Source organism: Halyomorpha halys, unplaced genomic scaffold (genome assembly GCF_000696795.3).
Source record: "Halyomorpha halys isolate HHAL.00 unplaced genomic scaffold, Hhal_1.1 Scaffold249.1, whole genome shotgun sequence".
Classification (NCBI taxonomy): Eukaryota; Metazoa; Arthropoda; class Insecta; order Hemiptera; family Pentatomidae; genus Halyomorpha; species Halyomorpha halys.
Genome location: NW_027104890.1, coordinates 882102 through 896804, shown reverse-complemented (window position 1 = coordinate 896804; position 14703 = coordinate 882102). Strand labels below are relative to the sequence as shown.

Below are 14703 nucleotides of genomic sequence, written 5' to 3'. Positions count from 1 at the left end.
CATTTTCATTCCCTTATTCTTTCAAAACCTGGTCCTTACTGTAGAGTTCTTTCCAATGTCAAGGCCTGCCTTCAAAAAGCATCCATTGATTTTAAACTTTATTGATAAGTCTGTTGTAATCTTTGCCCAGTATTGCCCTTCCATGTGACCCAAGTGGCCAAGATGCTACGATCACCTTGCTTTTCCTTGCATTTAGTGTCATGTCCTTTATTTCCAGCTTAGCTTCCCTCTTAATAACGTTTGCTATAGATTCCTGGAATAATTATGTTTTCTATATTATCTAAAAATCCATTATCCTTAAACATTTACAAAGCTGACACTTTGTACGTCCTTTTTGATCTAGGTAGCCAAATATTTGGAGGAATACGTGAAAAGAAATGAAGGTGACTGATTGATTGCTTCATAATATCCTTTGGAATCTCCTGACCCATTCATATCACTACACGGATATCTTCTATATAATTCTTGAACATCATAAAACCCACCTATCGATCTTTGTACTCCCTCATCGCTTCATACGACGTATCCTTGTTTATTTAAAATTAGGACATATGTAAATTTTATATAAATTGTGCTTACACGTTTTAAAAAGCATTATAACAAAATTATTTACAGACATATAAATTATAAAATTATACGAAATACAAAAAAATAATATATAAAGAATAAAAACAAAACACGAAAACGTAAGAATAAATAAATAAAATATGTACTTTAAAATATCTATATCCATAATCAGTGGATTTCAAAAATATCAGAGACTATAAAGTTGAAATAATTAATGGTGGTAAGCCTAATGTGATACATTTGCAATAAGGCTAGGTTTTTAAAAAAATCGGTCTCTAAATTGTATAAAAAGATGCAGGAACAGGTTAAACCTGTTGAAATCCTCGATTTTTTCAGTTGAAGGAAAATTATGATGTAAATTAAACATACTTGGGAATAACTTTTTTCTTTTTGAAGTTTTGAATGGAATGAAAAATCATTAATCGCACAATTATTGGGCCAGACATTGCGTATTAATTTTTTTACTCATGTTTTGTGAGGTATCAATGAAGTTTTTTAGTAAGTTTGCTTGAAATTCTGTCCAATTTTTTAAGAACGAACATTTGATATATGATATATTTTACATGAAAACCTACAATTTTTCAGCAACTCTTGATGCTGGTAACTTTGCTTATTTTTTTTTTTTTTGTAATTTGTAAATTCGTAAATCTGTTTTTTTTTTAATCTTGAGGGGTAAGAACATTAAAATTTAACAAATAATAAACAATTAATTTAATGAATTTTATTTTAATATTTTTCCAAATTTTCCCACATTTCTTTTAAAAACCATATTTCCCGCACTCAATGAGGTGACTACCCAAATAACGATTACCTCCTCAAATCTCTGTTCTTGAAATGTTTAATAACTGAGCTATCTGAAAATATATATTACCTGCTCCAGCAGAATACCATAAAACTCTGTACGTATTAAAGCAAAATAAGTATTTCTGATAGTTCAGATATAGGAACGTAAAAAAGGGGGATAAAATGTAAGGGGGCAAAATAATAAAAAAGGATTTAAATCACTAATAAAACAGACAGTGACGATAAGGTTATCGTGTGTAGTAAAATATTTTATAATTATAGGTTTAGAATGCTCCAGATGTACGTAATAACATTTCAAGATCATTACTTTATGCGAATAATAATAAAAAATGCAGTTTATAGCTTATTAATCGTAGCTATATTTTTTATATTTTATTGATTTCATTATAGACTTATAAATATAGCTTACCAACAAAATCAGTTAATGTTATTAATAAGTTAAAAAAGGATGGCTTTCATTGAACACTTAAGGAAATAGAATCCTGAATCATATTTCTTCTAGAAAGGAGACGTATAAATAAAATTTAATATGTCATATTATAGTACAGTATTAACTTTATTATTTAAAATAATTATGAAGAAACCAAATATTAACTATATATGTCAAGTAGAAATACAAAATATGTGAAAGTCACAGATATTTTTAAGGTAGTTCTAGTTCCTACTCTTTTAATATTTATATCTCAACACTCTGTTCAGAGCACATATAATTTATATAGTATGTTTATAAATTATGTTAGTAATTTATATAATTTATGTAGTCAATCTACATAACCTCCAGCCTTATTACTTCATTTATGAATAGATAGGTAACGCAAGAATGAAGATGAACAATACCAATAATAATACTCAAAGCCCCTTAATAATATACCATATATTTCTGTGCTTAATAAAATATAATTTTGACAAGCTTTTTACAAAAAATGCTTGAAGAATATTGCAAAATCAATCAGTTCTTCGATTATAAATACTGATAGATTTATTTATTGATAGATATTACAATCTCACACAGTTGGAGGCAATAGGTAATAGTGATGAATGATCTCATACCTAAAAAAAATAAAGAAACTAAAATAAAAAATAATAATAAAAAAAAACTCTCTCGATTACAAATACTACAGCCATTACCAGAATACACTAAACACTAACAGTTTAATACATCTCATTTACAATTTAGGTACTACTAAGGTAAAAAAGTTATGGTTATCATTAGGGATAGGATTTTTATGTTTTCACATATTTTTACCTGACCATGATATCTTCGATTCCTTACTAACTAAAGATGTTTCAAGACATTTCTGGCCAAAAGAAGCCATTTTTATTTCACATATTTTTAAATATTTGGGCTTTTTTACATATTTTGTTGTAAATCACATATTTTCTGAAATATTTGTTATTTTTTACATATGTTAAGATATTTTGTCCTGAATCACATATTTCCTTAAATTATTTGTTCAATTGTAAATACATTTTTAAGTAAAGAATCAATTCTATATTTTCATCTTTGAGCAAAAATTAAAAGCAGTGATAATAATCAATTTTCACACAGAATTACATCGAGAATTTCTCAGAATCAATTAAGAAGAGCAAGGGTCTTATTCCTGTAGCATTTTCCTAGAATTTGTTTGTTTACTCCTCAATCCATTTCTCGGTTTCCCCTCTCCCTTTCTCATCTTAGTCTTGTTTCACTTCCCTAGTTTAATTACAATTACTAATGTCTTGTTATTGAACAGCTATGTTTCCTCTAAGTACATTTTTTTGTACATATTTTAACACAATTTCTTTAAAATATTATTCATATAATATACAATAAATACTTATTTCTGTAACTTTTTTAAGTTATAAAATTACTAATTAATTAGTAATTTATATTGTTTAATAATACATAATTTATAAATACATATTTTTTAAAATATTTGACAATTTATTAGCACATATTTTGGATTTTTTAGCACATAGAAATCCTTTCCCTAGTTATCATTTAGCTAAATGTCAGAAACGCACTGACTTCTGAAAAAGGAAACGATTTGCCTAATCCGGTATTACGGAGTTAAACAGAATATTCAAGTGTCTAATAAACCTTATTTTTTTAAAAATATTTTACGACGACTTCAAGTTATTTTAAATGAAGTGCTTATCAGTACAATCTTCATTTCTGTTTTAGTACCAAACCTTTCAACGGTCATAGAGTAATATTCAGTAATAAATTTCAGGTGACTACGATTAAAAAAATGGAATGTTAAACGAGAAATAAAAAATATATGCCAAAAGATTATCGTTAGCAATAATGTTTTCCAAGCTGTATAATAAAATACATTTTTTGCTTTCACTAATCTAACTGTGAAATGCAAGGGCAATTTTCTCAGAAATACTGTCCAGTTTGACCGAGTGTCCAGAATATTACAGTCTTTCGACTGTATCGAATTTTCTGATTTTTTTTTTCATTTGCTTCTGAGCTGTTGTAAATACTGATTAATTCTGTTAAGTGTTTGATAAGTGTGAGCGTTGGCTGGAATTTTAATGTTTAAATTAATCATCAAACTCCTGGCTTTATTGATAAATTGAGTAGATATTCAAAACAAACTTTTTATTTTTCAATACTTGTACAACGTGTGAAATATTTTCCATTTCTGTAACAAGTTTTGGGAATGTGTTTTAACAAGACAGGATATTTCAGAAAATCTTGTGTTTCATCAAGAATCTGTCGATCATGACTCTGTGCTTGGCATATTGGATGACAACTCTTCAGTTAAAATGTAAAAATAAGAGTATGAAGTACAAATCAAGGTGAATAGTTTAATTAATAAAACAATATATGGTTTTAGGTTTTTTAATTTTTACAAAAATAAATTATGTTTCAGTATATTTTTTAATAGATTATTGTTCATTACAGTTTCACGATATCTCGATTTCGTTTAATATCCAGAAAAATAAAGAGCAGAAAAAAAAAAATCTGAAAATAAGATAGATATCATCTATAACACTATCTATAAGATACAGTTGGAAAGCTAACGCATTTAGAAATCTTAATAACAATCATATAAAACTGACTTGTGACTGACGAAATAAGCATTAACATAAAGAAAGATACGGATGGAAAAACTACTAAACGTAAATAGCCAACTTCATGTTTAATGAATATGTTGTAATATTTATAATTTGTGTTTGTTGTGATAAGTTAGAGTTGTGTGATCAAGTTTTTATTTTGATCTTTGTTAGTTATCGGATATAGATACTTCATTACATCTACATCATTGCTACCTATTCTTTTCAATTAACTATTTCTTAATTCATTATACTTTTAGTTTTTTATTTAAAATATTTTCGTCTTTATTTTATCAATCTTCCAAATTTTCCAACCACCCAAACCCACGTGTTGCTAATGCCCTCCAAGGCATCTGGAAAGAAGATGATATCGAGATCTTCTCCCCTAGAAATGTAGTTGTAGTTTTATCAATGGGAAAATTCCCCTCAATACTGTATCATGGCTCTTGTAATATTACTCACATCACGTGCACTAGATGTATTTTTTTTTATAGATATAGATGTAAATATAAATAAAGAATTATAAGAAAAAAGCATGACAGTCAATCTCTCCAGTTTCTCGAATAAAATAAAATCGACAATTTATTTAAACAAACAGATTAAGTAATGAAATATTATATCTAATAACTTAAAACAATTTTTATTTCTAGAGATTTTTAACTTTTTATGTAATGTCAGTGTTGAAAATTTATTTTACGCAAAAGTGAATAATGGTCTTAGAAAGGCTTATAACTATAATGTTTTTTTTTGGACATCTTATGTACATCCACTTTTCTTAAAACCTATCTCATTTTTTTTTCAGATTTTTTTCCCTAGCTGATGTGTGCTTGCAGTTAATAATAACCCTTTGATTGCATCCCATATCTCAACCCACGAAAAATGGTGCCGAAATTAGAGGATAAAAATAAATCCCAACAAATCCTTTACTCTTCTTCGTAAACCTGCCGACTGCCCTACAATATACTTTAATAATGTTACTCCTACTCCTGTAGAACAGATCCGCTACCTAATTGTAATCTATGTAATAATCTACTATAATACTTGGAATCCTCACACAAGACTGAAAAGATACGAAACTGCACGTCGATTTTTACTATTACAGCACTTACTAGATAGGTCTAAACTTCCAATTCATTACAACAGACTAATCCAAACAACTATAAGGCCTATCTAGACACACGGAGTCGATCTTTAGGGCTCCACTAAACCTTCGAATTCCTCTCGTATCCAATTTTTACAATCCAAAATTCTCAATGCTGCTTACTTTATTCCAAATAAAATTGTAAATAAAGACCTTAATGTTTCATATGTAGCCCGAACCAGATATCATTCCTTCCATTAGAAACTCCCTAAACACCGAAACCCACTATTTTCTAACCTTGCTTCCTGATCCATTCCTGACAATCCTCCGAGGCGCCTGAAAAGAAAATGGCCTCGAGACCTAATGTACAAATGTTATTAGAGTGCTTCCAATAGGTAGTTTCTCTACACGTGCATCACTCCATTATAAACATACAGCAAATTTACTAAATGTATTACTATGCATAGTTGTAAATCTCAATAAATATTTTTAAAAAAATTCTAAATTTTTAATTTAATTATTTTGCTTTAAGGAACAGATATACGGATGATTGAATCCACATAAGCCAAGCAGGAGCAGCTAGTTACAACAGCGAGAAAGTGACAAAGCGGGTTAACATATGGCTAATAGCAGAGGCCCTATCCTATCTGCAGCAAGCATCAGCTTCGAGTGTTATCTACTTTCTGCCACTGGCGTCGTATTCATTCATACCATATATGTACAGCGGAGTCCGAGGTTGGATTTCGGCTCTATTGGATAACTCCTCCGCCCCCTTCTCGTCATATTGACCAAGTATTATGGCCGAGGAAAACCTTTGCTCATAAGTACCATGTCCAAGCTTAATTGGACTAATTAACGCGAGTTGATAAAGTGGGTTAAGTTAAATACGTTCGTAACCTGTCCGCCAAATTGCTCAATTTAAGAGACCAGCCAACCAAGCAGGGGGACTGGTAGAGTGGAATACATCTTAGTTCTATAAAGTACTAAACCTTATTTTTGAGAAAGAGAATATAGATGGTACCATTATTTTGGTGAATGATCAAATATTCTAACAATCTGGTGTAACCGCTCTAAAGACAAGAAAAGCTTTGATGAATTAGAAAAATAAACATGAAATGTTGGTATAAATCATAGATATAAAATAGAGAAATTTAGAAAAAAGATTTTTTAAAACCTAGCGTAAAATGAAAGAATTATTTATCACTTACGAATGCACTAGCATTCGAAAGTGATAAATAATTCTCTTTTTTTTGTGATAAAAACCTCTTTTTTTTTAATTCAAAACTTTATTGATTGATATTACAATCTGACACTATGTTGTTGGACAATAGGTAATAGAGATGACTGATCGAATTCATACTAACATAACTTAAGAATAAAAATAAATAAAATGTCTCTCTAAATATATACACACAGAAGGATAAAAAAAATGAACATAATCAAACTATATACATAACAAAATAAAATAATAATATAAATAATCTTCAGTCATATTTACAATCTTATGTACAATATTTACACTATCGACCTGAGAATCCCACTCTATCCTCACGTCTTAGGGCTAGAGCAGAGAGCTCTTTTAGACTAAAAACCTCGATTTTTTGTTTTTGTGGAACGTACACCATAGAACGTTAAAATTATAGGTATGTGTGCAAAGATAAATTTATCATTACCAGATGAAAACAATAAGTATATATTCCTTAAAACAAATTTCATTTATTAAGCGACTCAATTGAACAGGAATCTATCTTTAGTTGAAGTTTTTTTTGTTGATGTTATTATTAATTATAACGTTGCACTCACGCTATTTCTTCAATGCTAAACTCATATTTTAAAACATTTAATTTACTTTGTAAAATGAAGACAGGCACGAGATATATTTACGTAAATTAAAAAATCCCTGACATATCATTCATTAACGGCAAGGTCGCATAGAGGTCGTGGCGTAACGTTTGGAAGTCAGTCGAATGTAATTCTTGACAGCCTTGCTTTCAGTATTATTTATTTAAGTTTCTATGCAACGATCCTAATCCGCTTTTAGTTGTAATACTTTGTGAGCCCGAAAAGATCTTTATACCATTAAAAACAAAAAAATAATAAAACCATCGATCCAATAATTCATTCGCCAGAATTCTTAAAGGCAGAAAAAATATATAAGTAACAAACTAAAAAAATCTAAAACTAAGGATTTTTTTTTATTTTCAATTAAAGTTTATTTATAGTTAAAAAAAAATTATTTACAGAGAATCAATTAAATCAGTTCAATAAAATTGTTCAATACATCGATAAACATTCAATAATAATATACAGTGTATTCAGAAATAAATATATATATGATGATGTATACATACATATTCATACATGATGTATACGATACATGTTCTACGTATCGTTCAAATGAATCGATCCAACACAGTTAATAATTGGGAATCAGCTCAACGAAAAGAATCTGTAGCCTGGAATTATCTAAGCCCATCTTTTCTAGCTTAGTAAATAGGAATATTGTTAATAAGCTTCTATAAAATATTACAAGAGCCCAAGAGGAGAAAAAAGTCAGTTATTTCACCCCAATTTTTTATTACTGTAATGAAAACTGTGTATAATTACTTGTCAAAATTGATGAGTCTACCAAGTATACATAAGGGGAATAAAAAATAGTGGCTTTTTAAAGACGTTAAAAATAATTAATTTTTCATTCGGAGCTCTTATCTTTAAAACTACCAACAACAATAGAAAATCTAAGAGAACATCATTTACAGTAGAATAAAAATGCTAAACTGTAAACCCTAATAGAGCTATTTACGTTCAATCGTACCCGAGATATAGCTTTTTAAAAAGCAATATTTCATAAAAATGTTGGAGAGGACGTACTGAAAGATCAGTATTTTGAAAAATCTATATCTCAAAAACCATTTGACGTACAGCTGTGTGTTAACACTCAAATTAAAGCTAGTTTAATGGGCTATGAAGCAGTTTAATACGTTTATCGTCGTAGGAGTAGGAGTTTTCATGATATTTGCTAAAATAAATTGATTTATAGTTGTTAGGACAAATTTTTATTTGTCAAATTTATATTCATATGCGAATATAAAAAAACTATATAATATAAGAAAAAACTACTATCCCTATGAAGATAAGTGTCATAAATTACTTTATAGTAAGATAAAGTTCCTTTATTTTCAGTGCTGACAGACATATGTGCGTTTTGTGGATCTAGAGTTATATTTTTTCAAAAATCCAATATTTTATACCAACAACTAGAAATTAACTGTTGGTAAATTTATTTTGTCAAATGTCATAAAAACTACTACTCCAACAAAGATAAACGATATGAACTATTTTATAGTAAATTTACCTAGCTTTAATTTGAGTGATGACAGACATCTTTACGTCCTATGGTTTCTGAAATAAAGTTTTTCAAAACTCAAACTTATTGTCCGAACAACTATAAATCAATTTATTTTAGCAAATATCATGAAAACTACTATTCTTTCGAAGGTAAAATTCATATACTACTTTATAGTACGTTAAACTAGCTTTAATTTGAGTGCTAATAGACATCTGTACGTCACATAGTTCCTGAGATATAGATTTCTCAAAATAAATTAACTAACTACTAATCTTTGAGTTGAAACGTTACTTTTTAAAAAGCTTTATTTCGAGAACTATTGGACGTAAATAGCTCTATTAGAGCTCATATTTCAGCAAATTTACTCTTCTTTAAATATTGTTCTTTTAGACTTCCTACTGTTGTTGGTAATTTTTAAGATATAGAGCTCCGAATGAAAAATTAATGTTTTTTAAGGTTTTGAAACAGCCGTCATTTTTTATTCCCCCTACCTATACTTGGCAGACTCATCAGTTTTGACTAGTAATTATACATAGTTTTCATTAAAGTAATCTAAAATTGGGGTGAAATAACTGCCCTTTTTCTTCCCGGCTTACTAATTAAGGTGTACTAAAAGTAATGTGTATTACTCCTTAAAATATTTACTAGTGTCACTAACATTTTATTTTAATTTTCAAAATAAGAATAAGTATTTTCTATGTCGACGATTTGCTATGATTCATTTGATAGAAGAACTAACTCCTTTTTTAGAATGAAGAATCTAAAATTATCTCGTTGACTAAAACAACGTCCTTATTTAACATAATTAGTTCGTGGTTTCTTTGCACTCGGCTGAACTCAAATTGGAGCATACGAAGGCCGATGCCTATATTTGCACGGTAATCATATGCTATCTCCTGACGCTCGATATAGAGGTGATAGACAATTGATCTATTTTTTCCAATTTCGTCCAGTGAGACAATTACTCCTATCTAGATGTCCCGAACAAATAGCAGATAATTGGCAGATGGAAACTTGATGTTTGTTTGAGCTGTTCGTTTGAGGTCTGATTGTTGTCATTGAACAAACCTGTTATTGTTCGTTATCATCGCTCCCAAATCTAGTCATGACCACTGATTAATATTTATGATCCACGCGGACAAGTGGTGGAAATATGAATAAAAGTTCAGATATTAACCTATCTTTTTTTTTTATTATTTTATTTGTATACCAGTTCGGCCTGGCGGGCATATAAGGTTGATATAACTTATATTATATATATTTTTTAACAGTTGATTATGAGGGGGTATAGTCATACAAATGACACCCCTAACTATATACAATGTTCTTATTAAACGAAAAAAATAATAATAAAAAAATAGATAAGAATAATGCTTCTTAATAAAACAGGAAAGTAAAATTAATAACAAAAAATAATGATATTTGTACACTTAAATAATACAAACAATTGCCTTCTAATTGTAAAAAGAAGCAAGTTAATTAGAAAACGGGAAGAGGGAAGAAAAGAGAAAAAAAAATGGATAAATAAAATGAATAATAGTTATAAGTAAATAGAGGTAGTGTGCTTAGTAGCTTCAGTCTTCGGGTTGAGGTTGGGTTTCCCAGGTTGTAGGTCACTGCTCCTTTAACTGTCGGCAACTGGGAGTGGAACTTCATGAACCGTTTTTTGATATAATCCTTTATTGACCCCATTTGTAATTCGCGATGCAATTGGCTATTTCTTATGAACCAAGGTGCATTAACTGCGATTCTTATGACTTTATTTTGAAAATATTGTAGTTTTTTCCTTTTCGTGAAGGATGCCGCTCCCCAGACTTCACAGCCGTACATTAGCAGTGGCCTGAGGATTGTTTTAAATATAAGAACAGTTGTTTCTGATTTTAGTTTGGAATTTCGAACCTATTTTTGAAGTTAAAATTAAAATAACATAGTTTTATAATAACCGAACCTTATTCAAGGCTGACAATAATAGTGGTACTGGTACTGGTATTTGGTGGGGAACAAGTCTGGCAAGTGGGCCTAGTGATCCTTTTTGTCAACCCCTGGCGGCTACCTGAGTTGCCGCCGCGTACTAACCAAGGTGGGAGTGTCAAGATTCATTCTTCGGGGCCGCCGACAAATGAATGTTTAACTGCCCCAGGTGGGAATCGAACCCACAACGTTCCGAACCGAGCGCACTGGGGCCTGCGCCCCAACCCGCACGGCCCTCACGTCCCCGAACCATAATATAAGAAGCGGATATTTTTAAAACAGTATTAATAATAACAATATGGTCATGCCAACCTTTTATCTTTCTAACTCATCACCTCCTTTCAAATTCAAATGATGGTACCGTCAGTCTGTTCTGACATCTTCGTACTCCTATTCTAAAAAGCCCGTGTCATTTGCCATTCGTTGTGTCTATATATCCTACCTTAACTATTGGTTTGTGCTTTGGTAATTAAGTAACGAACCAATTTCCAATCTTGGCACACATTAGACTTCTTAAGTGGGGTTGTGACAAGAATGAATAGTTCGTCAGTCTGAGACTTTTTAGATCTTAAATACTTGTTAGCGAAGTCACTCACTAATCGATGATAATAGCTTTCGGTCTACAACAGATTATAGTTTAAAACAATGTTTTCCTACAATGTATGATTATCCAACAACGGTAGGCTTTCAATGTTAGAATGTTGGACGAAGCTGAGTGTTCGAACTATGCTAGTAACATATCCAAGCGACTCACCGGTGGCGAAGATCTGAACCGTGCTGACGGCAGTGGCCTGGCCATGGATGTTGGAAGCTAAGGCTGTGTACTTGCCGGTGTAAGTAAACTTAGCTTGTCTGATCTCGAGGCTGCACTCAGCACCTGATCGACGTTCGCGGAATTCGCCTTGGTCTCTGCTATATCGCGAAATCTGCAACAGAAAATATTAATTAGTTTAAAAATGTAATAGTGATTACTACCGTACATAATGACATAAATATAACGAGATTATTATTAAGTAATAAATCGTCTAAGTATAATTCTCTCCATTTAATTATCGGATTATACTTATACAGGCCCTAACTATCGGATTAACTGTATTATATATTATACAGGCATTAATTGTAATGTCTTATTTTTGAACTGACAGGATTGCTGGAAGATAGAGTGGCCATTACTCCAACTACCTAATTTATCCTCTGACTTATGTCAAGTATTTAGTTTTGTGTTAATTGGATCTAAGAAGCGTCCGATCTCCTCCTGACATATGGACCGTACTAAATCTAGGTGCATACAGCATAAGAAGTAATTGCTGTATCAACTAAGCTATCAATTAGTACTGCCAGTACAATTTTTTAAATGTCTCATATTTTGATATAATTATAGAATAATGCTTCTTAATAAAAGAGGAAAGTAAAATTAATAACAAAAAATAACGATATTGGTACACTTAAATAAAACAAACAATTGTCCTCTAATAGTAGAAAGAAACAAGTTAATTTGAAAAAGGGACGAGAGAAGAAAAGAGGAAAACAAAAATAAATAAATAGAATGCGTAATAATAATAAATAAAATAGAGGTAGTGTGACTGAATTAATTTTATATCTATTAAAATTTATAACAGAATGTCCTGCAGCAGTCCGGGCTTCATTCTTCGGGTTGAGGTTGGGTTTCCCAGGTTGTAGGTCACTACTCCTTTAACTGTCGGCAACTGGGAGTGGAACTTCATGAACTGTTTTTTGATATAATCATCTATTGACTTCATTTGTAATTCGCGATGCAATTGGCTATTTCTTATGAACCAAGGAGCATTAACTGCGATTCTTAGGACTTTATTTATATATAATAATAATAAGTTATTATTTATTAATATAAAGTGCATTTCGTTTAGTCTATTTGAGGAGGCTAACGTCTAGGTGAAAATAGAAATGTACAATGTTATTAATATATTATTGCCAATAACTAAAGTCGTTAATGTGAAAATTTAAAACTAATTCAATCTACCATTATTATCGTGGGGAAGTCCAAAGATGAAATGAGTAATGTTGAAAAACGCGTTCTTGTTTACGGTGTAGTATTACAACAGAAAGTGAACACAAATAATCAACCATTTCAATTTATTCTTTCCAATTTATCTTCTTCCTAATGAATTAAGATATTATGATTAAAGCAAACAGCTCAAAAGAAACTTATTCTTACGTGATCAGAGAAAACAAATGTGGAAAATACACTGATTTTTAAGTTGTTTTTTATTTTCAAGGAGCCAGTTACTCTAAATTCAAGAATCTGATTGACTTCAGATTAAATAACAAGATGGGAACGAAACTGAGCACAGTGTAGTTTTTTCCATTCATTAAGAGGATATAAATACCGAAGCTTTTCAGAATACGGTAAAATAATTTTTTTGTGCTTCGGGGGTTAGACACAATAAAAGTTATTAAAAGTTGTTTGAAAAAAAAAAAAATATTTTTTTTTCAATAATTAAAGAAAGTTGAAACGTGTTAATTTATTCCAATAATGATAATATATTTTACTATAACAAGAAAAGACATTTTTATAAACTTTCCAATTATCATGAAAATAAAACACAAACATTAGCAATTACAATCAAATAAGTAAAAATTCTAAATTGAAATTAAATGTTTACTAGTTTAATATAAATAACTTTGTGAGAAAGTAGATACGTGATAAAGAAAATCTCTAAAATCTCTTCATTCCCTAAAAAAAAAAAAAAACATATTCTCCAGAATAGTGAAAAAGGAAAAACCTCATTTCTCTTAATTTTTTTATTCTATATTATTTATTACATATGAAGACGTTTTCAAGTGATACAATAACAAGAAAAAAACTCAAATAGTCTAACTATTTAATATGAGCCGACATTTCGCCCCACATTGTACAGTTTTTTTAGGGCTAAAAAAATATACAAACACTTAAATAAGGTAAAAATAAATAAATAATGTAAATTAAAAATTAAAAAAGATGTACAAGGAAACGTAAAATTAAATAAGAATAACAAAAGGTTTTAAACAATTGATGAACAGAAATAACAAAAGATGAAGTCTAAAAATACAGTGCACAATAAACGATGGGAAAAAGGAATAAGGGTGAAATAAAGAATAAAGGAAAATACTAAACAAGAAATTCCTATCTTACCTCATAGCATACCTTACAAATGGCAAGCGAGCAGGGAAATGAATATTTGACAGGAAAGAGTCAAAGCGGCGAGGGTCGGCGGTTAAAATACGTTACATTTGAAATTAATGTTAGAGTAAAGTAAAGTATTAGCGAATAAAATAAAATAAAAAAAGAAAACATTAAATGACAACATACATAATGGGTTGGAAGGGGGGGGGGAATCACTACAAAAAAAGAAGAAATAAAATTGAAAGAATGGATATAATAAATATAAAATGGTGAATAAAATAAAATATATAAAATAAATTGATATACAAAAGTGTGTATATTAAATTAATGTAAGTATATGTTGCAGATAACATTTGAATATAAAGTTCAGGTAAAACATATATAAATAAAAGAAAAGCATAGGTAGTAAAATATAAAACAGTTTTTATCAACTTTATGATTGACGGATATCTGTGTTAAATTGATTTGAATGGATTCTGAGATGAGGCGTTTTTTATGGTTAGGGACAGTAATTGAGCGTTTGCGGCTTTAGCGCACTTGTTCAGCCTCCACTGGCTCATTACCAGTGATGGGGCGAGAGGGATGTGCTGGGATCTCTTGAGCTCTGCTCTGCCCCTCACACATGGGGGATATAGTGGGCTCAGGGATCCTCAGTTCGATTGTGTAAATATTGTATATATTATTTTATCATTATGTTATTTTATTTATTTATTTTTCATACAGATAGTTTGATTATGTTCATCT

At 30.0% G+C, this 14703-nt stretch overlaps 1 protein-coding gene across 4 annotated transcripts in view; it reads right to left on the bottom strand.

The window, feature by feature from the left end:
* LOC106680181 (myosin light chain kinase, smooth muscle) overlaps window positions 1–14703 on the bottom strand; it is a 346841-nt gene that overhangs the window by 175108 nt on the left and 157030 nt on the right. For all 4 annotated transcript variants that reach the window (XM_067045717.1, XM_024359903.2, XM_014419703.2 and 1 more), the window contains exon 9: window positions 11572–11743. In XM_067045717.1, the coding sequence (XP_066901818.1) occupies window positions 11572–11743 (172 nt within the window). The remainder of the gene's footprint in view (window positions 1–11571; window positions 11744–14703) is intronic.